Source organism: Ochlerotatus camptorhynchus, unplaced genomic scaffold, assembly GCF_037179485.1.
Source record: "Ochlerotatus camptorhynchus isolate MF236.1 unplaced genomic scaffold, CSIRO-AGI_Acam_v1.1 ptg000550l, whole genome shotgun sequence".
Taxonomy (NCBI): Eukaryota; Metazoa; Arthropoda; class Insecta; order Diptera; family Culicidae; genus Ochlerotatus; species Ochlerotatus camptorhynchus.
Genome location: NW_027041033.1, coordinates 3,573,585 through 3,598,799, shown reverse-complemented (window position 1 = coordinate 3,598,799; position 25,215 = coordinate 3,573,585). Strand labels below are relative to the sequence as shown.

The 25,215-nt window shown below is 41.7% G+C and overlaps 1 protein-coding gene across 1 annotated transcript; it reads left to right on the top strand.

Moving 5' to 3' along the window:
- Nucleotides 1-6,876: 6,876 nt before the first annotated feature.
- On the top strand, nt 6,877-25,084 carry CD98hc (CD98 heavy chain). The gene is made up of 5 exons (XM_065236430.1): nt 6,877-7,175; nt 22,119-22,291; nt 22,452-22,804; nt 23,443-24,393; nt 24,651-25,084. The coding sequence occupies exons 1-5, from the start codon at nt 6,971-6,973 to the stop codon at nt 24,871-24,873; spliced, it is 1,905 nt and encodes a 634-aa protein (XP_065092502.1). The 5' UTR covers nt 6,877-6,970; the 3' UTR covers nt 24,874-25,084.
- Nucleotides 25,085-25,215: the final 131 nt, after the last annotated feature.

Below are 25,215 nucleotides of genomic sequence, written 5' to 3'. Positions count from 1 at the left end.
AAATATTATTATCCGGAGTTTTATAAGGCTTTTTACACTAACGTTCTATAAAATTTGAATCACCTCCCCCCTGTGACATTAGACGATTACCTTATAGCAGCATCGTAGCAAACGGGGACTTTGAAAATTTTCTACAATAGGGTAGAGAACTACTTCGATCTAATCGCCTATTTTGGGCCTATCGAGCAGAAAACTTCAAATAAATCCACGATTTCAGAGTTAACAAGTCAATTATGCGTTTGGTACGATACTTTAGTTAATAAGCTACGGAACGAAGTCAATGAGAACGCGTGATATGAAGGTTTGCACCCATTATTCCCAAAAACAAAATAAGCGCTCCGACCGAATCATTTTTTATCTTCATCCGATAGGCGGAAGTGAATTCATTGGCGTTTCAATGGTGTGGTGGATGCGGCCCTTAAACAAAGCGATCAGCATAAAGCGCACTCGTTTCCAAGTATTAAAAACGAGCGATTGCGATTTATGCTGACATCGATAAATATAAAACAAACAGCATGAGCTGCGTCCGGTCCAAAGTATAACAAAGATTAAGATATACGTAATAAAGTTAGTCAAGATGCAACCGCGAGTCAGAGCGTTTTCGAATTCATATCACATCCCCAGGATTATGTACAGTGGCTAATATTTTTGGTGCACCGAGTGTGGAAAAGTGTGCAGAATCTCGGTATCATAGTTCAAGTGGTACAAGTACCATACCACTGTGACTGTGTTGTTGAGAAAAAGTTGCAACCACTGTGATTGTGTTGTTGAGAAAGAGTTGCATCAGTAAAGTGCTCTTGGACAAAATGGGTTGGTTTTCGGCGGACAAAATCGTCGCCACCAACAACTTACTTTATTCCTTTATTGCTTTATTGCTTTATTGCTTTATTGCTTTATTGCTTTATTGCTTTATTGCTTTATTGCTTTATTGCTTTATTGCTTTATTGCTTTATTGCTTTATTGCTTTATTGCTTTATTGCTTTATTGCTTTATTGCTTTATTGCTTTATTGCTTTATTGCTTTATTGCTTTATTGCTTTATTGCTTTATTGCTTTATTGCTTTATTGCTTTATTGCTTTATTGCTTTATTGCTTTATTGCTTTATTGCTTTATTGCTTTATTGCTTTATTGCTTTATTGCTTTATTGCTTTATTGCTTTATTGCTTTATTGCTTTATTGCTTTATTGCTTTATTGCTTTATTGCTTTATTGCTTTATTGCTTTATTGCTTTATTGCTTTATTGCTTTATTGCTTTATTGCTTTATTGCTTTATTGCTTTATTGCTTTATTGCTTTATTGCTTTATTGCTTTATTGCTTTATTGCTTTATTGCTTTATTGCTTTATTGCTTTATTGCTTTATTGCTTTATTGCTTTATTGCTTTATTTATTTATTTATTTATTTATTTGTAGTTTGTTACAGTCAACAGGTTAAAATACCCAAATGACAATTAAAACTTAGAACTATCGCACTATTGCTACTGTGACATAAATCTCAAGAAATTCTGCCTATTGGACGCACGTGAAAAACTAAAGTCAAATACATGTTGACAATGATTGAACACACGGCACATGCTACGAACTGGCTCATTCAAACCATAATTTGTCCTGGAAGTATCGATGAACAAAAAGGCGTGTGTACGTAGCTGACGTCTCCTAATGTTTATGTTTAGCTGTGTAAGTAGCGAAGGGCAGTCGATGAGAGACGTTAACAGATCACTGACAAAGCAAGCTTTTGCAACATCACGTCTAACACTGAGTAGGTCCAGATGAATGAGTTTGCAACGACTCTCGTAACTAGGAAGATCCAGACGGTCAGTCCAGGGAAGGTGTCGTAGAGCATAACGGATGAATTTCCGTTGAATCTTCTCAACGCGTTGAATTCCATTTTGGTAGTATGGACTCCAAACAACGGAGGAGTATTCAAGTATGGGTCGCACCAAGCTGCAGTACAAGGCCTTTAAGCAGTATACATCTTTGAAGTGCTTGGCAAAGCGAAATATGAAGCCTAGCTGGGAAGATGCTTTCGAGATGATGTATGTCAGATGAGCGTTAAACGTTAGCTTCGAGTCCAAAAGCACTCCCAGGTCTTTAACCAAGGATTCTCGTGCTAGAGACACTCCGGACAAGCTGTAGTTATGGATGAGCGGTGAACGTTTGCGAGTGAAGGAAATCACTGAGCACTTGGATGTGTTTAATACCATACGATTTCTTCTGCACCAATCAGCAAACGTTTCGAACTGATGTTGTAAGAACTCGGCATCGTCTAGTTTCTCGATGATCGCATAAATCTTGAAGTCGTCTGCATAGGATTTCTTGTGACACCTTAGAACTGAGTTGACGTCGTTCATAAACAACAAAAACAGAAATGGCCCCAGATGACTTCCTTGCGGTACACCGGATGTAACAGGAAACGAAGTTGAAAACTGGTTGCCGAGCCGTACACGCATGTTACGCCCCATCAGATATGAACGTAGCCATTTGAGTAGCCTAGCATCAGCGCCTAATTTATCATACTTGGCCAGAGCGATTTCGTGGTTCATCTTGTCAAAAGCTGCTGACAAATCCATGTAGATTGCGTCAATTTGGCAGCCACGCTCTATCGAGCGAGCAAGAAATGAAGTGAACGTGGTTAAGTTTGTGGTAGTAGAGCGCTTGGGCATAAAGCCGTGTTGATCTTCCGAGATGTAGTGCGAGCAGCCGTGTGAAAGGAAGTCCAGAACAATCAGCTCGAAGAGTTTTGAGGTTGCACATAGAGCGGCTATGCCACGGTAGTTTGAAACTGTTTGCTTACAACCTTTCTTATGTACAGAAAACACGTACGATTCCTTCCAAATAGTCGGGAACACGCCTGATTCCAATGAGAGGTTGAACACAGTAGCGAGAGGTGCTGAAAGAGAGTGGATGCATTTATTCAGCACTATAGACGGGATACCGTCTGGGCCGACTCCGGTAGTATTTTTCAATCGTCTGCTAGCGGAAAGCACCGTGTCACTTGATATCGGAGGAAGTTCACCGAGCGGAGGAAGTACAGGCACATTACTCACGGCATCAACAATATCCTGCGGGCTAGTTGGGTCATTGCAAAAAACTCCGCTAAATTGTTTCCTAAACAAGTCAGCGATGTCGTCAAGGGCAGAAGCTTCTGTGTCACCATTATTTTATTGCTTTATTGCTTTATTGCTTTATTGCTTTATTGCTTTATTGCTTTATTGCTTTATTGCTTTATTGCTTTATTGCTTTATTGCTTTATTGCTTTATTGCTTTATTGCTTTATTGCTTTATTGCTTTATTGCTTTATTGCTTTATTGCTTTATTGCTTTATTGCTTTATTGCTTTATTGCTTTATTGCTTTATTGCTTTATTGCTTTATTGCTTTATTGCTTTATTGCTTATTGCTTTATTGCTTTATTGCTTTATTGCTTTATTGCTTTATTGCTTTATTGCTTTATTGCTTTATTGCTTTATTGCTTTATTGCTTTATTGCTTTATTGCTTTATTGCTTTATTGCTTTATTGCTTTATTGCTTTATTGCTTTATTGCTTTATTGCTTTATTGCTTTATTGCTTTATTGCTTTATTGCTTTATTGCTTTATTGCTTTATTGCTTTATTGCTTTATTGCTTTATTGCTTTATTGCTTTATTGCTTTATTGCTTTATTGCTTTATTGCTTTATTGCTTTATTGCTTTATTGCTTTATTGCTTTATTGCTTTATTGCTTTATTGCTTTATTGCTTTATTGCTTTATTGCTTTATTGCTTTATTGCTTTATTGCTTTATTGCTTTATTGCTTTATTGCTTTATTGCTTTATTGCTTTATTGCTTTATTGCTTTATTGCTTTATTGCTTTATTGCTTTATTGCTTTATTGCTTTATTGCTTTATTGCTTTATTGCTTTATTGCTTTATTGCTTTATTGCTTTATTGCTTATTGCTTTATTGCTTTATTGCTTTATTGCTTTATTGCTTTATTGCTTTATTGCTTTATTGCTTTATTGCTTTATTGCTTTATTGCTTTATTGCTTTATTGCTTTATTGCTTTATTGCTTTATTGCTTTATTGCTTTATTGCTTTATTGCTTTATTGCTTTATTGCTTTATTGCTTTATTGCTTTATTGCTTTATTGCTTTATTGCTTTATTGCTTTATTGCTTTATTGCTTTATTGCTTTATTGCTTTATTGCTTTATTGCTTTATTGCTTTATTGCTTTATTGCTTTATTGCTTTATTGCTTTATTGCTTTATTGCTTTATTGCTTTATTGCTTTATTGCTTTATTGCTTTATTGCTTTATTGCTTTATTGCTTTATTGCTTTATTGCTTTATTGCTTTATTGCTTTATTGCTTTATTGCTTTATTGCTTTATTGCTTTATTGCTTTATTGCTTTATTGCTTTATTGCTTTATTGCTTTATTGCTTTATTGCTTTATTGCTTTATTGCTTTATTGCTTTATTGCTTTATTGCTTTATTTATTTATTTATTGATTGATTGATTGATTGATTGATTGATTGATTGATTGATTGATTGATTGATTGATTGATTGATTGATTGATTGATTGATTGATTGATTGATTGATTGATTGATTGATTGATTGATTGATTGATTGATTGATTGATTGATTGATTGATTGATTGATTGATTGATTGATTGATTGATTGATTGATTGATTGATTGATTGATTGATTGATTGATTGATTGATTGATTGATTGATTGATTGATTGATTGATTGATTGATTGATTGATTGATTGATTGATTGATTGATTGATTGATTGATTGATTGATTGATTGATTGATTGATTGATTGATTGATTGATTGATTGATTGATTGATTGATTGATTGATTGATTGATTGATTGATTGATTGATTGATTGATTGATTGATTGATTGATTGATTGATTGATTGATTGATTGATTGATTGATTGATTGATTGATTGATTGATTGATTGATTGATTGATTGATTGATTGATTGATTGATTGATTGATTGATTGATTGATTGATTGATTGATTGATTGATTGATTGATTGATTGATTGATTGATTGATTGATTGATTGATTGATTGATTGATTGATTGATTGATTGATTGATTGATTGATTGATTGATTGATTGATTGATTGATTGATTGATTGATTGATTGATTGATTGATTGATTGATTGATTGATTGATTGATTGATTGATTGATTGATTGATTGATTGATTGATTGATTGATTGATTGATTGATTGATTGATTGATTGATTGATTTATTTATTTATTTATTTATTTATTTATTTATTTTTTTTTTTTTTTTATTTATTTATTTATTTAATTTCCACGTTTTATCTACTCTATTGCTGAGAGTAAGTTAATTTCATATTTGTAGAGAATTTACTTATTTTCATGTTCACTAAAATGCTTGGACTTCAGTGGCAAGAAGTGTAACTTTATTCCTAGAGCCTGGCCTTTTCATTTTAGCCATAAAATATCTCCAGAAGATTTGCTTTTATAAACAATCGCCACAATTGTAACATAGCAAAAATTAGTCATGTCTCACTAAGATAAAAATAGAAAAAACTAACTTTTTATCTATGAAGATGTAGAGGAATTATAACTTTGCAGAAAATGTCAAAAAAGCAACTGTGCTGAAGAAGTCAAAATTCTAAGTCCAGTATTTTCAGAGTTATGCACACTTATAGCGAATTCGTTTATTATTCAGTTCTAACCTGGATCGGGTATCAAGATTGGGTCTGCTTGTTCTCTGACAAACGTCAGTTTGCTCGTTTGTTTTTAAAACCTAGCTCAGGTTGAGGTTCGCACTGACAAAAAGTTCGGTTTCGCACTGGTTCCAACCCCGATAATAAACGAATTCGATATTAGTTTTGCTTTCGCTAGCTCGGCATTTTTTGTCGAGATTTTCACAGCAGAGTGCTCGGCAATATATTTTTTTAGATCTCAGCAAACATGACGTGTGTTTGCTGAGAATCGGCTAATAATATTCCGAGATTCAGCAACCAAACGTCGTTTTTTCTGAGATCTCCGCAAAATAAGTTTTCCGGGAACTTGGCTGTGGAAATCTCGGCAAAAATGTTCAGTAATTTTTCAGTATATCATTTTTGAAATTTAATTTAAGGTAAAATTAAACCCTATTTCGGAACAATCTAGCCCCCAAACAAAAAACGCCCCTGGATGATTCATTCATAAGAATGCACAAAATTCATCTGAATAAACGGTCGAACATACGCACCATCACAAAACTTTCATTCTCATTCTCGATTACAACGCAGAGAGCAGCTGCAGCTGCTCGTTCCCCTGCTGCTGGCTGACCCGCTTTGCCTTAACAAAAGAACCCTGCGAGAGAAAGAATGAAAGAACACGAACATCGGAGACCGACATTCCTTGTTCAGCCAACGCATCAAAGAAAAGAAGGTTCATCCTCACTAAATTGATGTCTTATTGCGCATTCCATCCTTATCGTGCCTGAACGCCGTCATGCGTTGCTTGATGCTACTGAAAGGACCAACATCGGAGCAGCATCATTTGTCCTTTGGACCTTAACCGAAGAGCATTCAGGTTCATCAGTGCACCCCCCGGAGTCAGTGTCCTTTATCGAAATCGATCTCATCCCAGCTTGCAGCAGCGTCTGGGAAAATTAAGCAAAGCGTTGTTGATCGGCAGAGGTTTGAACTAGAACTACACGATCTTCGCACTAGCCGAATCCGCAGGTAAAAGCTATACCCATACCATTGAAAAACTACTAATTAAACAACCCCCCACCAATCCACCGTTCTATCAATATCTAATATGGCGTATAGGAACATACATCAGCACCTCTTTTTCCCGTTTTTGCCTCCATCGCATATCTGTAGGTGTAGGTAGAAAAACCCGTTCAAATCGTCGTAGATACCAACACGAAACGGCGCCGATAGACGATTATTTGATTGTAGTAGGCGTTTGGTAGCAGCGAAGTGAAAAATCCGCTCCGCCGAACCATGGATGAAACGAATAGGAATAGTGCGAAGCTAGATATTGAAGCGGCCAGACTACAGTCTGCCGCAGCGGACAAAGGCAAACAGGAACACGATTCCAAGGAATCGTACAAGAAGCTCTCCGAGTCGGAACTCGAACAGCCAACAACAGCAGCAGCACCACCATCGACGGGACAAGTACCAGTCGCAGCTAATCCGGACGGGAACGGTAAATTTTAATTTTACTAATTCAACCCTTACATTTTAAATTGGTAATCGATCAAAAAAAAAAACGCTATTGTTCGGCAAGTCAATATGGAATCCAAGATGGATGACGAAATCAAGTTCAAGTTCGACGTCATCCAAGTGGGCGTAGCGAATTGATTGCAATCACGTCTTGTTACGACGCAAGGCAAATGAAGCAAATCGGAGATGATTTTTTTTTCGTGAATGGTTGCTAAGTGAGACTCGCAAAAAGTGCTGTGCCAATGCATTCCATTCGAAGGAAATGTCACCCGAGAATATCACCGTGGCGAACGTGGGTTGTGCGTGCTGACGTCTTTCTTCCTGTGAAGAAGCTTCGGCGAAGCTACCTACATGTAAAAATAGACCAAATAACGTGCGACGGAGGTTGTGAACTCTCGCATTCATTGAGTGATGGTACGGTACATAACCTATCACTCAGACTCAGCTTTTGCTTGAACGATGAAAAAAATGGCACTGTTCGATCCCTGATGGAGACGTGCAAGACGTGTGAGTTAAATTAGCCTGAAGGACGTCTGTTTGCGGTAACTTGCGTGCGGTTTTGAGTAAACATTCGTTTAGCAGTAAATATGGTTGTTGTTGGCAAAGTAGCTGCTTGTATCAAGTTGTCAGAAGCCTCTAAGCTAGAATGCTCTGCTAATGAAGGCAATAGTGCTTCCGTAAATACGAAATTCCGCGATGTGCGTAAAGGGGTTTCCCAGAGCGTTAATTAGCTAGTTTACTGTGTCTATAACAGATAACACAATCTTTTGATGATTACGCTGGTAAACGTGACCATTGACTTACCAGATTTGTCGCAATCCTAACAAAAACAAATTAAAATTTATCCACCTATGATAAGATTTGATCCTTCTTACTTATTGTATTTCCGAAAAAATTACTCAAGTCCGCATACAGGGAAGAGAAGTAAGATAATTTTCGAATGATAGGGTTTTTGATCTAATTTCCGTCGCATTAAGCACAACCCGCACTTTACCTCTCTTTTCTAAACGAGTTTAAACAAAAAATGGAATATTTCTGTCAAAGATGACTTCTAAATTTATTCACCTTTCCATACGTACCGTTAGATTCGAAAAAGAGTCACAAATTGTTTAGATATTGTTTAAAATCTAATACTGCTTCTTGATTCTAAATTCGTTCTACGAGTTTCAATTCCGTCCTAATGCATTGAAACGCCATTAGATTTTCTTCGTCCTACGGATAAACGTAGAAAAAGGGGATTCGCTAGGAGCGCTTCTTTTGTTTTGAGAACAATGAACGTAAATATTCATACAATGCGCTCTAACAGGATCTATGTTATAGCTAATGAACTACCGCATCGAAACAAACTTATTATTGATTTGTGCACGGTGAAATCATTGATATGATTGATGTTTTCTGATCGATAGAACGGAAATGGGCGATTACGACGAAGTAGCGCTCTACCCTATGTGGGTCTGTGTTTGAATTTTCATGAGATACATTTTACTCATGCAGTGGCAATCGAGGGAGTGCCCATTTCCTACCTGTTCCATGTATTTTGACAAGATTCCATAATCTAATTCTGATTTTGCTGATTTTGGTCTAGTTGACAGTGCCTTTTTCTGTAATGAAGTTTGAAGTAAAGATTATCAGGAAGTACTGAGGTTTCTACGTTGGGGAGGATAAGCTAGGCCCTTATTACCGATGTCACTTCACGGTGAAGTGACAACTTATCACTCACGGTGAAGTGATTGCCGTGTAACAAATTGGAATCACTTCACCGTGAGTGACAATTCTTGATAGAGCTGGAATTAGGGCGTAACAGCTTTTGTAAACAATGACTTCTCTCGATGATTTCTCGAAACTCAAGGCACGCCAACGCCTACCAACATTAGGTACTGCAGCGTGACGTAATAAATGAACTCAGTGTTAATCAGCTGAACCTTTTTGACAGTTCAGTGGTACTGTTTACAAGCACTTAGTCGTTTTTTCGAAAAAAAAATTCTAAAATTTCTGAATTTTAAGTTGAAAATTGTCGAGGAACAGCGCGTTGCAAGGATGTTGCTCGTGAACATTGCAGAAATGCTGTTTAAATCTCACTGCAGTCTGAAAAATTATGGAGAACATCCACCCAAGAAAAAATCGACTAAGTCCACGTAAACAGTACCACTGAACTGTCATCAGATTGAGGTTAACCCCGACGGTGCAAAACCTAATAATCAACGGGAAGGAGAAGTCTTCTCCTACCCGATGGTGACGTTGATTTGAGTGGGCGAGCCTTGGCTTTCTAGAAATCATCGAGAGAAGTCATTGTTTACAAAAGCTGTTACGCCCTAATTTCAGCTTTATCTAGAATTCCAGAACAACATGTGAAAAGGGCATACAAGCTTTTTGTAACCAAACCTTCTTATGCCCTTTTCTTGCCACCCATATGACACCAACGCAAACCTGTAACTTTCCCCTTCCCGATGATATTGCTGGTTTGCGTGGGCGACCCTCGGTTGGTGAGAAAAGGGCCTACAAAGGTTTGTTTACAAAAAGCTTGTATGCCCTTTTCACATGTTGTTCTGGAATTGGTCACTTAACTTCGTTTTCACCGCGAAGTGACACTCGTAAAGGTGTATTCAGATCTAAGCGATATTTCACGCGCGGAGCGAGATTTTGCGAAGGTACGAGAGGGAGAAAAGTACTAGTTGTCGCTCTCATTTCAACGCAAATTTTGCTCCGCTCCGCTAATGTACGCTCAGATATGAATACACCTTAATAAGGGCCCTAGTTAATGGTAAAAGAGAGTATCGATAAGCATGTCAGTAAGTCTTGGTGAAGTGTGTGTGGGGAATAAATTTAAATCAACATGGTTGGAAGATTCGATCTTCATCCTCGAATGATTATTCAAAATATTCGTCTTGTTCTCACAACCCATGACGACCGATCATCCACAGATAGATCGATGGAGGGTGCCATCAACTTGTTATCCATGCCGGCAAGATGCAGAGACGTCAAAACTCGCTCGAACATCTTTTAGGAGATCAACCACGAGGAGTATACCGTCCGTTGACCCGAAAATTCCTCAAACAGTTTTAAAAAATCGGATCAACAATATGTCTGTTTGTTTTGGTTCTATTGGCTGCTTAGGTTGCTTTGTTACTAACCGATGAGGCCAACAAAAAATGTTTGACAACTCCAATGTTGTACTCCCACTAAATGCCTCGCTAAATGCCACCTTTGGGTAATTCCCCTTGTGACCAATGATTCCCGCTTACTCAGACTTAAATCAATGTAGACGAACGGACTGACACAGTTATGTTGTTAAGATTTTCAACACTTAGATTTTAACTTGGACAACTTTTTGAGAGATCTCCGACTGCGATTTTTGGTTTTTCCGGAATAGAATAAATCTCGCGTAACATTTGAAACGGGCCTATCCTCGTTGATCGATTCTCTTCACCGACTTTCTCTTTGGTTTACCACGGCAACATAAACGAATTTCTCGCTAAGCTCGCAGAACAGTTCGACAGAAGATGATGGTAGCTTGTGCCTGATACAACACACTGAATGCGACATTCATTTGCAGTCGGGTTATTCGCCAAAGAGAAAATCGATGAAGAGAATCGATCACCAATGATAGGCCCTTTTCTGTTGCCCGAGAAATTTCATACATGCACTGAAATTCAAAAGATTCAAGGTTTGACAAGTAATTAAAATGGGCAGTTATGTAAACGAATTTAAACGATGTTGCATGGGATTAGCTCAATCTTCAGTGGTCCCTTGTTGACGTGATCCCGCAGGAAGTGATGCTTGACATCAATGTGTTTCGCTCTTCTACATTCTGTGTTCTTCGCCTTAGGAATACATCCGTGGTTGTCCTCGAAGATCGTGAAGGACTGATCTGATGCCAGAACCTGTAGGTCCATGTGAATTCCTTTATTTTCAGACACAGCCCTGCTTAGCGCACCGTATTCAGCTTCACTGGATGATAAGGCCACCAGGTCTGTACTGCTAAAAACTTGAAATACGAATCCGGATACAGATTTACTGTCTACAGCATCTGAAGCCCAATCCGCGTCGGCAAATCCAACCAGGGGAAGTTGAATTATCCTTCTTGGTGTATAGGAGTTTCATGTCCTTTGTGCCTTTTAAGTAGCGAGCGATTCTCTTCAAAGTTTGCCAATGGTAATCTCCTAGATTCTGCTGATATCTACCAATGTATCCTATCGAGTAGCTGATATCCGGAATTTTTTCTTCAAGAGTACTTCGTTCAACTTGTCATGTACAATCAGGTACACGTTCTCTTGAAGATCCCCATACAGAAAAGAGGTCTTCACGTCATGTTTTTATGTACGTACACTTTCCTGTGAACCGCCACAGCCAGGACAGTCCGAATCGTGGCCATTTTTGCTACTGGAGCGTAGGTTTCAATGTAGTCCAATCCATGCCTCTATTGAAAACTATACTACTACTTCATAATGATGCGAAACACCCACTTTGTCTTGATAAGAACATCATTGCTTGGGCGTTCCACCAGACACCAGCCTTCGTTTTCGTTCATGGAGTTCAGCTCGTCTTTCACAGCTTGAAACCAGTTACGTTCAAATCTCGTCGTAGGCTCCGGGCATTCCAGTTCGTTGACTGATTGATCTTGAATGGCATCTGTTGATGAACATTCTACAGCAGTAAAAATTCTCCCGGTGAAAAAATCTTTCAACTTACCGGGGATCCCGTTCCCGTTCGCTGAACCTCATGGTTGCCGTATCAAGGTTCGAACCAGGTTCTTGTTGCGTAGAGAGCCCTTCCGGTCTCGAAAGCTGCACATCATTATCGTTGTCACCAGATTCGTCATCATGAATCGGGCGACGCACCAGATCCGACACTCTGATTCAGGTTTACCGCCTCTTGCTCGGCTTGAGGTGCAGTCGTCAAACTTGCTTCATTTTGTTGCTCATCGTTGAGTTCAACTTCCAGACCGTAAGGTACAACCATAGAGGTCGCTCTAAGACCAGAAGGTCCCGAAGAAATGTGCTCAACTTTTTGGCTCATCTCTGGTACTATCTTCGGTCCCAAGCTAATCGATGCATCCTAATCATATGAAAATCCACGAACCCCTCATTTTATCTGTCAAATTTTCATAGCGAAGCGAATCAAAACAAACATAGTTTAGTACTAGAATTTCGACTAGAATGGGGCATGTTAATCGATTTGCTTGGAACTAATAGGCTAGTCAAGTAGTTAGCCAATTTTAAATCGTTAGTTTCGTATTGATTGTTGGTACAACTGTCAGCGACACTTCCGGTTGCTTCTTCTTAGCAAACGGAAAGGAAAATTCGTCGAATTTAACGTCTCTTGAAATAAATAGCTGCCTAGTTGCCGCATCCCATAAGCGGTTGCCGTTATGATCATACCCTAGCATCACTGCAGCTCTGCTCTTGGGGTCTAGCTGCTTTCTCTGTTGCGATGGTATCCAAGCAAAAGCCTTTGACTTTTTTTGACTTTATATGATCTTTATTTCTTGTATTTGTGTGGTTTACATGTATTGCTTATCAAGTGACACAGATGCGTCTTTTCGACTTTAATTCTTTTGAAATTTCAAATATCAATAATTACAGTTCCTTGTCCTATCAGGCCTGTTTTAAGAATGACCACCTTGGTGGGATTGGTATGTTTTAAATTTCAAAAAGGAGACTACTTACCGTATGCGTGATAATGTTTGCACCATTAAACAATGTCAAAATTAAAAAAATTCTCAAAAATTTCGTTTTCAAGTTTTTTTTATTTATTCAAAGGGGGGATGTTTCTCAGAGTCTTAAACTACGTTAATCATCGATCGAGTTTCCACTTGCTGCAATTACGGCCTCCACACGCTTTCGGAATGCACGGCAGGTTCTAATAATGTAGTCTGGATCCATTTCTCTCCAGGTACGGGTCAATGTTTGTCTAAGGCTTGCTGTACTCGGGTGGCGTTTAGAACAGGCCTTAGCCTTCATGACGCGCCATCTTGAGTAATCCAGCGGATTAAGATCGGGGCTGGATGGCGGCCACATATCCTACGCCTAGAACGGAAGATGTTCCTGCAACCACTTCTGAGTGAGGTTCGAGGTGTGGCACGAAGCACCATCTTGTTGAAATATAACATTTGGCTTCGGACCGTACTGTGCTTTGATCCATGGAAGATCACACTTACTTATAATCCCGATGTATACCTCCGTGTTGAACTTGTCGCCTTCTGGAATGAACACCGGGTCCATTTTGTTGCCATCGGAAGCCACCAATCCAAACACCATAACGCTAGAAAGATGCTTGGTCAGATACACGTTCTTGTGCTCGTCGGCCACGTCTTTTACCGGAAGAGAACTAATATACCGGTCCGTTCTGGAATTTGATACGGGATCGACGGTAAACATGCTCTCGTCTGTGAACAGAATTACCGAATTTTTTCGCTTAAGGAAGTTCAAGATTTTCTTGCATCGTTCGACTCGTAGCTCCCGGATGCGGTTGGTAATCATGTGAGTTTTTTCCGTGCCCTCGACTTCGCCCCGCAATCTTCCTTTACGATCTTCCGTGCTGTCACTGATCCCGTGTTCCTTTGCCATTTTCCTTATTGAACGCACTGGATTCACCCGAATCTTCCTTGTGATAGCAGCGATAACCCGAGCTGACCCCGGACGACCTGTGGTCACCTTCGCGGATAGTTGTCCTTTCTTTTCTCGGTCTAAAACCCTTTTGACGGTCCACCGGTACACTCCCACGGCGATTGAAATGTCTTTTTGCGACATTTGCGGGTGCGACAAATCACGAATACACAGCCTACTACGGTATGAGCTATAGGTTTCGTGCATGCAAAGAAAACCAAGGCATTGTATGCACAGATGAAACGGGAACCTTATTTGTACGATGTTGCAAACAAACTATTCACAACTACAACTAACCAACAACTACTATATACACCTAACCTACTATATACAAATTGCTTATCAAAGCATGTTCTAATAAATTACATTTTTGTGCAAATTTAGTCTTAATTTCGTTAATTCTGGAATCTATTTTGGCAATGCCTGCCTCTTCGTGTAAATTTGTTATTCTAGTGTCGAAAGGACGATCAAGAACCATCCTCAGCACTCTATTCTGAGCGACCTGGATTTTGTTCCTGTGAGTCTGTGCACATGATTCCCACACCGGAGCTGCGTAGAGGATCGCAGGTGCTATGATTTGTTTGTAGACAGCCAGTTTGTTTACCCTTAAGAGGCGGGATCTGCGGCAAATCAGCGGATACAGACATCTAACCAAGGCAGAACACTTGACTACAGTTTTCACTACATGCAAACGGAAGAGGAGTTTTTCATCGAACAACATCCCGAGATAGGTTACTTCGGCGGACCACTCAACCCTTGCACCATCCATGATTACAGTACAAGAGGCAGCCGGTTTCCGTTTGGGCGATTGCCGATGGAGGAACATGGTTGTTTGAGTTTTGGAGTGATTGATTTTAATTTTCCACGAGGTGGCATAATCAGCAAAGGCGTTAAGGCATCGTTGAAGTTTGTTCGTTATTTCGCGAGGCATCCTTCCTTTGACGGCTGTGGTGGTATCATCTGCGAACAGGAAAAACACGCAACCGTCTCCGAGGGGATGAAGTGTAAATGCTGTAAAGCAAGGGGCCCAGCATACTTCCTTGCGGGACTCCTGCTGGGATGGAAAACGTGTTGGAAAGACAACCATTCAACGATACCTCAAAAGACCTTTGCTGGAGGTAGTTTAGTGATTTTAACCAGATGTAAAGGAAAGTTGAAGTTACAAAGCTTGTACACAAGTCCGTCATGCCAAACATTGTCATACGCTTTTTCAACGTCTAAAGTGGACCCTACACGATTACTTTTATTGACAATAATCGTATTGACAATACATTCTATATTGACGTCAATATATCGAGATTGACAATATTTCTGAATTCACATCATCAATATTATTGTCAATAATTCCCCTTCGCGTCAATATATTGATGCGTGTGGGGTTTGCTTAAGGCTCTGAACCATTTGGTGGATTATTTTAACTTTTGGTTAAAATTTGACAGATGGAAAGTTATCGATTAACCCTGCTATCCGAGCGTAGTTATTTCTAACAGACAAGAAGTTAAATGTTGACAACCGTGGCTGAGTTCTTCTCGAAAACCTGTCGATCGACAGCACAGGGATGTTCGAACATCAAGAATAACTTTCGAAATGTCACTTCTAACCACGAGTTAAATTTAACTCGGCAAATGGTTCACAGCCTAACAAGGCCATGGCTGTGGACTTGGATACACCTTTGTTACTTCGGATGTTATTCATCACCCGTACTAGCTGGTGATTGGTGGAGTGCCCCTTTCTGAACCCGAACTGTTCCGGAAGGAGAATGTTGTTTTCCTCGTCAAATTTGAGCAAACGATTGAGAATAGGTTTCTCGAACAATTTGCTCAGCGCTGAAAGGAGGCTGATTGGTCTGTAGCTTGAAGACAATGTTGGATCCTTACCGGGCTTGCGGATTGGTATGATTTTTGCTACTTTCCAGATGCTTGGAAAGTAGTGCAGTTCCAAACATCTGTTGAAGATAGCGGTTAGAAGAGACTGCACTTTCATGCTGAGTCTCTTCAAGATCAAGTTGAATATACCGTAAAACCCGGGGGCCTTCATTTTCTTGGTGCATTTCAGTGCTTAGCAAATCTGTTGTACTGTAATCATATCCGCCGGAGGCACGACACAAGGGGAGGCATCAAGGTTTTGAACGCATAGCGCAACCTTATCTTCGAGCGGACTTTGGATAGTCGAGCCAAGCAAATGCGATGAAGCGACATGCTCGCCGATCGCATTTGCTTTCTCTTGTGAGGTGATCAAAAGCCGATCGTCATCATTTTCGACTCTGAGAGGTGGGACGCGTTTGGGATGAGTTTTCAGGACCTTGGCTACCGTCCAGAATGGTTTGGAGCGGTCGTCCAGATTCTGGAGAACACACCCGAAACTTTAATTTCAGAGTGAATCCATTCTGGAAGCAATCTGCCTGTTCGGATCGGCAATTCGGGAATCAATAATTGGGTGTGGGAGTCAATTGCAACAAACTTACCCCTCACAGGAACTTGTCGAACGCATGTCTCGTCAACCACGGATATGGCCTGTTGGAGTCCTCCCAACGCCCGGTCGATGTCATCAACGGTGTCGAGCAGTGGATTTTCATCGATGTTGCTGTCAATCATTCGTCCGTACTGCACCCAGTTAACATGATGGTAGTCTTTACGCAGGCAGCTTCTAGCAGGAACCACGTTGACACCGACTTCAGTAACCACCGGTTGGTGGTCGGAGCTGAGATCGTTGTGCGCCTCCGGCTTGGATAGTCCGATGTTTGACAGGAAAAAGTCCAGGGTGGATGGGGTTTCCCGCCGGAGAGATAAAAGTTGGTTCGTCTGGAAACTGCACAGTGTACAGTCCATGTTGTGCGTGGTTGAACAATAGACATCCGTTCCGGTTCCGCTGGTAGTTCCGCCAAGCTTCATGGCGGGCATTCAGGTCGCCCCCAACGATGAATCGGGAGCTAGTACGGGTGATGGCGGTCAGGTCGTTCTTGAATTGGATTCCTAGTCCGTTGCTTGCAGTACACTGGCGTGGGCAGTAAACAGCGATAAAGCGGACGTTTTCAGTTGATGATTCCACCTCCACACTAACAGCCTCGATGATAGAAGTGCGGATGTGGGGCAGAGTGCAGAACTTGGTTCCCTTTTCTGACGATGACCGCTACACCACCCCCCCCCCCCCCCCCCACTGGAGCTGGTGCGATCAAGCCGAATAATGTTGTGGTCAGGCAACCAGAAGCTGTCACCGGACTTTAGATGGGTCTCGGTTAGAAGACCCACGTCGATGCTGTGCTTGCGGAGGAAGTCGGTAAGCTCAATCTTACAGAGCAAGCATCCATACTGGATGATGAACTTACCGAGCACTTGGATTTGTTCGGGCTTATTGCGACACTTACGTAGAGCACCGGTTATGTTGATGAAAATCTCTATCAGTTCATCCGCTGAGAACAGATTGGGATTATTTGTTTTGAGCTGTTGGTTGTCTCCAGAATCCAGTGAATTCGTTTGTCCATGAAGAGGCAGAAAGTCCTCCGTCCTGAAAGCTGGGGCCTTATCCTTCCTTCGTCCTGGTTGATTGTTGTTAGACTCCTGTTTTCGGATGCGCTTGAAATCCTCGCGTTTAGGGCACTGCTTGTCGGATCCTTGGTGAGCACCACCACAGTTGGCGCATTTGGAGGCCACAGCGTTGCTTAATGATGCAGTTTCGAGTGCCGTGGCAAAAGTTCAGACACCGTTGGCACTGAGTCACATCGCAATGGGCGCCATGATATGGCTCCCAGTGGACGATGATGGAATTGATGGAGCGGATGGCTTTCAGCGCGTTGAACCGTGGTGCCGACTCTGCCCAACTTGAATTCGGCTTTGACGCCCAGCGATGCCAGATCCGCGATGAACTCGTTAAGATGGGCATTTTTCACTACCAGTGGAGGTAGCTTCACTCTTGCCGCGCTCATGTCGACAGCATTTTCTTTTTCGGCAGCGTCACCGAAATCTCCGTTCGTCGCAGAGGCATCGTCGCGACCAATCGTGCCATCGGGCTGACCTCGACTTCCTCTTCTTGCTGCGTTTTTCCGTCACAGCTGGCTGGATATTCCCATCCATGGGGAGAACAGCAAACCTGTTGGATGTAGGTACACCCGAGCTTCCTTCACCGGGGTTCTTGTCCTTCACCGGGCTTCGCGAGCGATGCTTCCCCATTTCGGGGCACACACACACAAAAAACCGCGAAAGCACGAACTTTTCGAACAACTCGAGAGATCGAGCTAACACTGAACTGAACTGCTTCTGCTTGACGATCAAGCAGAGAATGGAAGCAAAGGCCTTGCATCCGAAAACTCTAAGTTTGTCCTTTAGCCAAAGCTCCGCAGTTGCGCGGGTTGGACTACTGTTGACTAAGTTAACTGCAGCAAACACTGCTTCACCCCACATGGATTTGAAACCATCATCACTCTTATAGTTCTTCTATTCTCCACGAGTGCCTGCCAACTTTGATTTGCCAATTGGCGTCTTGCAGTGAAACTTTTCCAAGCTTTCGCCTCCTACATTTCGAAGTGAGAACTACTAGAAGGAGGATAGTTTCCAAATTTCCCAAGTAAAACAGACGCTTTTTGGGGCAAATCGGTCCATAAAGAAAAACTAATAATTTCCCGTGGAAACTTTTGCTTGAATCGTGTAAGAAAACGTGTTTGCAAACTAACTGTTATTATTTCGGTATGGATCGGAGATGTTTTCATGGAAAATTATGCATAACAAGTTTGCACCCACAGGGAGAGGTTACCTCCTGCGCAGCTGCATTTTTCGGAAATTAGTGAATATGCGTGATTTCCACTAGGATGAAAGTGGAAATTAAGTGAATTTACTTAGGAAAGATTGTATCATGCTGGTGGTAATGGAGAATTGGTTGTATAGGACGCCAATATTCAATAAATGTTCATTTCGGCCTTTTCTTACCAAACAATTTTCGACGGAAAACGCAACGGAACTTGCTTTACTCAACACGCACCATACCATAAAATGGTGCTAGATGGTCTTCAAAGTGATAGCAAGATGACAAATCATCTTTATTTTGAGTAATTGAGCAATTTACTTCTGTTTACATCATATTTACGATGCAGCATTGTTGGAGCCGCGAAATGAAATGAATATAGGGGAATTTACGTATTCTCGTCAATCTAAGCAGCGTCTGCACTTCTACTAGCATTTTCTCAGCGTCACGCACATATATGATGTGTCTGTTTGTTTACATTCATCTGCTGCTTGCTTCTCTATCCATTCCAATCGACAGAATTTTTCAAAACGTTTTGAAAGCGTTTTTAGAACGCTCCAAACTTCTCAGGTGAGTGTGACTATTGTCGGCAGCCTCTTTTTCTTCGGCAACCTTCCCATTAGAACTGCGTGTTAACCAGCTGTTCTATTATCGGCAACTCGAAATCAACCCCATTTTGTAGTGCGTATGCTTTATTTGAAGAAAAATGTAGCATTACTGGATTGCTCGATCGTTCAAATATAATCAGATTGAAGCTGAAAGGCTAAACAATCGTTTGGACACATTCAGGGAAGTGCGTTGATGGGAAAACATAGTGAAATTAACGTTTAAATTTTGGTTGCCGAAAACAGTCAATGGGTGCCGAAGCCAACATTTACCCTATCTTATGAAAGTTCAACTGGAAAAGTCAAAGATGCACATCAGTCTGATCGTAAAAACGTTTTCTTCTTCAATTCGAATGTTATATTGGAAGAATTTTACACAGGCTTGATGAAAATTATGATTTAACGCTAATTTTCACGAATTTTATATGCAGTCTGTCAACATTATCATCATCATGCAGTGGCGACATCTGCGTTGAGCTTTTACGGAAATCTTCCATATTGGAAATACCATACAATAAATACAATAAGCGAATTCAATAGAAGCTTAGCAATTATTCCAGCCTCTGGCGGTAAATAGGGGAACCCTCAAAAGAGTGATGAGGGCGAGGGGGGTGACTCTATCTAAGATGCAGGAAATGTTTTGCTTTGATGTTATGAGAAGCAGTCGCGCTTAATAGATAGAAACACGATTGATTATTATTTTGAAGATTTCCTGCAAAAAGGTGGAGAGCAATGCGAGTAGATGGGCTTAGATGCAAGAGATGCAAAAATATTTTTCGTAGATTGACTCGCTAGTGTGAGATTTTTCTTTCAAGATTAGGATGTGTCGCACCTCTCGGATGAGGGTGGAAATTTTCACCGTCAAGCATAGAAAGAGGACACGATAGAAATTTGCAAGTTGTGCAATAAAATGTACATTATTTTGAGTTTTGAAAATCGTCATTATTGATATCGCTGTAACCGGATGACGGTTGTTTTGGAATCAGATGATGCTCTTCTCGAATACACGATAAATTGTGATACGAGAAGCGAATGGACCTCAGTTTAAATACGTAATGCTCCCTGCAGACAGGATGATTGTCATCCCAAATTGAAATGCATATGATGTTGGTTCGGGCCCCATAACGCAAATCATCCAAAACGATGATGTAAATAATTCTATCGAGCGTCATTTGCTGGCAAACGAGGTGGAAACATAGTCATCGCTATCAGAGGTGGTCCAAAAAGGTAAAGAGTGGAACCCGAAGATTGTCTATTTCGTGGTGGAGGAAGTTTCCTTTACCAACAAACGATTTTGGTATCCATGATGGAATGGCTGTTTATGGCTATTCAAAATGGAAATGTAAACAATCGTATTATAAATCTAATAAAGCATTTGCAAGTCTTCCTATTCTTAAATTGTTGTCCTCTGAGCGCTGTATGTTTTGTAGCCAATTTTCAAATAAATACCATCCTTTTTTGATGACGGTCATATATGAATGCTCATCAGCTGATGATGAATTCAACCATAAGGCAATCATCCGAAATTCGAAATCATATTTTCAAAGCGCTCGAGCAATGCAATAATCGTTCGAAGCATTGCGGATGTTTTCGTTCAGTGTGGTAAGAGTCTTTAGACGTCAAACTGGGGGATGATGGATTTAAATTATGGTGAGCCTAAAAAGCTGGATTTGGAGAAATCATAACAGCAGTGAGTTTAGTTTTCCAATGATTATGATTAATGAGTGATTATTAAATTATGTGAGGCAAGTGATCAAGATTAATGGTTAATGGTTAATTACTAACGCTCTGATCGATTCGTCAGAACATCAATGCGGAGAGAAGAAGGTCGCTCCTATGACAACAGTTACTTTCTGTATGATAATAATAGTCTACTTTCAGGCTTTTGGATTGCTCTGTAGCATCAAAACATTCTTTGTAATGCTGAATGTCACTAGGTCGTTGATGCACCACTCTGTTGGAGTCTGTCATAAAGTGCCCTTAATTCGACACTGGTTTCATAATCGAGCTAACAAATGTTGGAACCATTATTTACCATATTTATCTCCATGATCATAAATCTGCCCTTACATACACTTCGTGTAACTGCTAGCAAGGTTAGCACTAATGCGTATAATGATACGAATTTCTGTACGACTAGTTTAGTACTAGGAAGGAGCTCTGCGCTTCACAATTGTGTGGTGTTAAGTGAATATTTTGCTTGAAGATAGGATCAAGTGATCGATAAGCCTGAAAGTTCCGAGATCTCCCGACAGTTTGTGGCTATCTTGGAAGGTGCTGATTAACAATCATTAAAAGCTAAATAAAGGCCTAATCGATTTTTAGTTATGATTCAGTCAGTTATTGACGTCAATCCAACCAAAGGTTGACAACCTCTACTGCCACAGAACACTGGAATCCCAGACGATCCACTTTCCCCTTCGCTCATGTGTGGAATCTCGTTATACTACTACCGCTAACTGACCTTCGCATTCGCAACTCAGTATATATCTCTGTGACATAATCTTGCCCATCCTACACCGTGGCCACGGCTGTTAAACCTGAACATCAAGACGATAATGCCCATTAAGCGTCGATTGAACCTCATCTCTTCGCAACGCATGTCCGACGATAAAGTCAATAAATAAATAAATATTAACATATGCAAATATGAAACCATGCGACTTCTTCAGTGTTGTTGCCGAGTCGCCTTGTATTGTGCTGCTGTTGTCGTCATCTCCCTTTTGAAAGTCTTGATTGACCAGTCCACTTCAACTCAATCTCTTTCGCTGCACCACTACATACACACACACACCCATCAGTGCATTGATTGTGATCCCCCCGTCAGCGTCATACACGGACGGATCGGATCCATTCCATTCCATATTGAACTCTCGAAGCGTGAACAACCACTTAGAGAGCTCGCATCGCACGGGCTCGGTTACGGTCTGGAATTGTTTTCTAACAGTTAGTTTTGTTTTCTATAATCAACACATTTGTAAGGTTCCACAATGGTGCGCGAAAACGGCAACTGCAAGGAGGGTGAAGATGAGCGAATGCTCAACGGAGGCGGCGGCGATGCCGAGAAGGAGAAGCTGACCCTGAAGGAAGTGGAGGTGAAATTTGTGCCGGAGAAGAATGGCGACGCCCGGATCGATATGGAACTGGACGTTCAGGTGAGTGTTCAATTAGACCCTCGCTTGTAAGAGGTGCTAATGAGGAGGTGCGAATTGGCCCGAGCTACTTATACGTTCTCTGCTGGACCTATTTGGCACGGTTCGCTGAGTAGCAAGGGTTCAGTCTTATTGATGTCATCTTCCGTTCCACTTTACGTAGCAAACCTTCTCCGGAATGACCAAGGAAGAGCTGATGAAGTTCGCCAACGATCCGTTCTGGGTGCGGCTCCGCTGGTTACTGTTCGCATTGTTCTGGGGCCTTTGGGTTGCCATGCTGGTCGGTGCCATCTATATCATCATGGATGCTCCCAAGTGTGCAGCTCCGGTGCCGCTGACCTGGTACCAGGAGGGACCGCTGGTGACCATCGACGAGCGCAACTACAAGACCCACGCGGACACGTTCCAAATGTTCGGTGCCAAGGGTGTAATCTACGAGCTGCCGGCCGATGAAACCTATCTCGTGGACACGGCCTCGGTGGAGAACAAGATCAAGGAGCTGGTCCGAACATTCAAGTAAGTAGTACCTACCGGAAGTGACGGATTATGTCCCATTACCGAGGAATTTCTTGTTGTTGAATTGAGTTCAATTGAATTCAATTACATTCACGCGGACGTCGGGTCCGGCCATCACTTGAGACGCGGAGAATGAAACCGCATTTGTGGTGATTACCTTTTTTCCCCGGGTGAGAAACTGGTTTCCCTTGTTGCAATAAATGCGTCGCGTCGATGTGTTAATATTAAGGGGAACCTTGTCGGACGAGTTGCGGGCAGTTTGCGCGCCAAACAACGGCAGTTAATTGATTCGAGACAAGCTCATTGTCGCTAAGAATGATGCAATACTTGCAACATTTTCACCAGTCTATATATCATTTGACTGTCCCGTATAATTTGAATTACTACCTCGATGATCAAAGATCAGAAGCCTTCAAATCAATAAAGAACTGCACGATGACGTCATCAGACTCTTTTTCGAAGGGATCAACTTGAAAGATAGGAAATTCTCACAACCTTCTTAAAAAAAAGTAGACAACAACAAAACTGTATTGGCCTCGTAGAGTCCAAAGCGTCTCCCCAGACTTCACGGTCACCAATCGCCAACCAACGTTCTAACCTGCCCCGTTTCATTATCTCTCCCCATAACTACCAAACAGTGCCAAAGACATCAAGGTCATCCTCGATCTCACGCCCAACTTCGTCACCAAGGACGACCAACTGTTCAAGGATGCTCTGGAGGGCGCCGATCCCGCTTTGCGGTCCGCCTTTGTCTGGAAGCAGGCCGGATCTGCTCCAACGAACTGGCTCGCCCTGGAAGGTGGTTCCGCCTGGAAGGAAGTCACCTCACAACAATTCGTGCTGGCCCAGTTCGGACCCGATCGTTTCGACCTGCAGCTGAACGACCCGCTGGCAAAGGAAAAGCTGAAGAGCACTCTGCGCCATCTTGCCCAGCTGGGAGTCCGCGGTTTCCGCCTGGTCAACGCCAAGCACTTCATCATCGATCGCGATGGAAAGGATGACGTCAACGCCGAAGTCGATGACAAGAGCCTGGAGCATACGCATTACGGTTTCTGGACGCACTCGCACACCACCTACCAGGATGGGTTGGGAGCCCTGCTGCAGGAACTCGTCTCTGAAGTAAGGAACGCTACGGACGGTGAAGGTTTCCTCTCCGTTAGCGACGACATCGTCCGCCCGGAGGTGTTCACCATTGGTGAGAACAGTCTGGGAATGGACTTGCCATTGTACGGAGACCTCGAGAATGTCATGCGGCAACCGATCGAACCGAATTCCACCATTATAATCCGGAATGACATCACCAAGACGTACGACGAAATCCAAAAGTACAACTCCCCAACCGGCGGTAAGTCGTGGATCCAGTGGCCCTACAATAACGGCTCGCTAGTCAACTTTGAAGCTTCGGTGTACAACATCTTTATGTTCCTGCTTCCGGGCGTTCCGGTTGTTCCACTCGACGTTCTCAACTACGGAAACTCGAGCCACTCAGTGATCGAACACCTGGAGCAGTTCCGTGCTACTCCATCCTACCAGCATGGAACGTTCGGCATTTCCACTGATGCCAACGGAACCTCCATTGCTTACACTCGGTAAGTTCAGCCGAACCCTACAAATTTCCAATTACCTAACCAATCTAACAATTAACCGCTCCCCCCATTTCATCTATCGCTAACCGATTTGCTTTCACTAACCTACTCGCTGCTTGTGCTGACACCTAAAAAAACTAACCTCAAAATCACAGGGAATGGTAAGCATTGTTCATCGTAACCACAAACCATTTTTTTTTTGGCCGCATTTATAAACCGAACCTCTGCTCACTGTCAAAATCTCGTTTTCTCCCGAACAGGCAAAAATCCGGCAATCCGGGCTACTTTGTCGTGCTGAACCTGGTCGACCAGGCCGTCGAGGCGGACTTTAGCGGCGTCGAAGGCATTCCTGAAGAGCTGACGGTCGCCCTCACCAGTGAGAACTACCAGGTGGCGGACATTGCGGCTAAGAGCAAAATACCGTCCAAGGCGGTACCGCTGTCCGCTCGATCGGCCCTCGTTGCCACCTACGTTCCGAAGTAAATGCATTTAATCTCATATCAATAAGTACATGAATTTCCCCTGTTTGTCGTGAAAAGACAATAAATTATCATTATGTAGTAGCTGTTTGTGTGCTTGTGCACACAGAGGCTGAAAACAAGTGGGTGACATTAGAACAAAACTAGCTTCGCATTGAAACGTTAAATGAGAATTAATTGAATATGTGTAGTTCAATAAACGAACCCGATTAATCCAGCATCAGAATAATCGGTGTGTGTTTTGAGGTAGAAAAATGAGAAATTCCTTGCGCGTTGGTTGCATCATACTAGCTGTGCCACAATTTCAAATCTGAACCCGTCGTAATTCCTACACGGCCAACCACAA

Excerpts from the sequence above, each read along its gene's own strand:
- CD98hc (XM_065236430.1), top strand. The coding sequence starts at position 6,971 with ATGGATGAAACGAATAGGAATAGTGCGAAGCTAGATATTGAAGCGGCC. Across the intron at positions 22,292-22,451 it reads ATATGGAACTGGACGTTCAG|CAAACCTTCTCCGGAATGAC; the intron begins GTGAGTGTTCAA and ends CACTTTACGTAG. Across the intron at positions 24,394-24,650 it reads ACCTCCATTGCTTACACTCG|GCAAAAATCCGGCAATCCGG; the intron begins GTAAGTTCAGCC and ends TCTCCCGAACAG.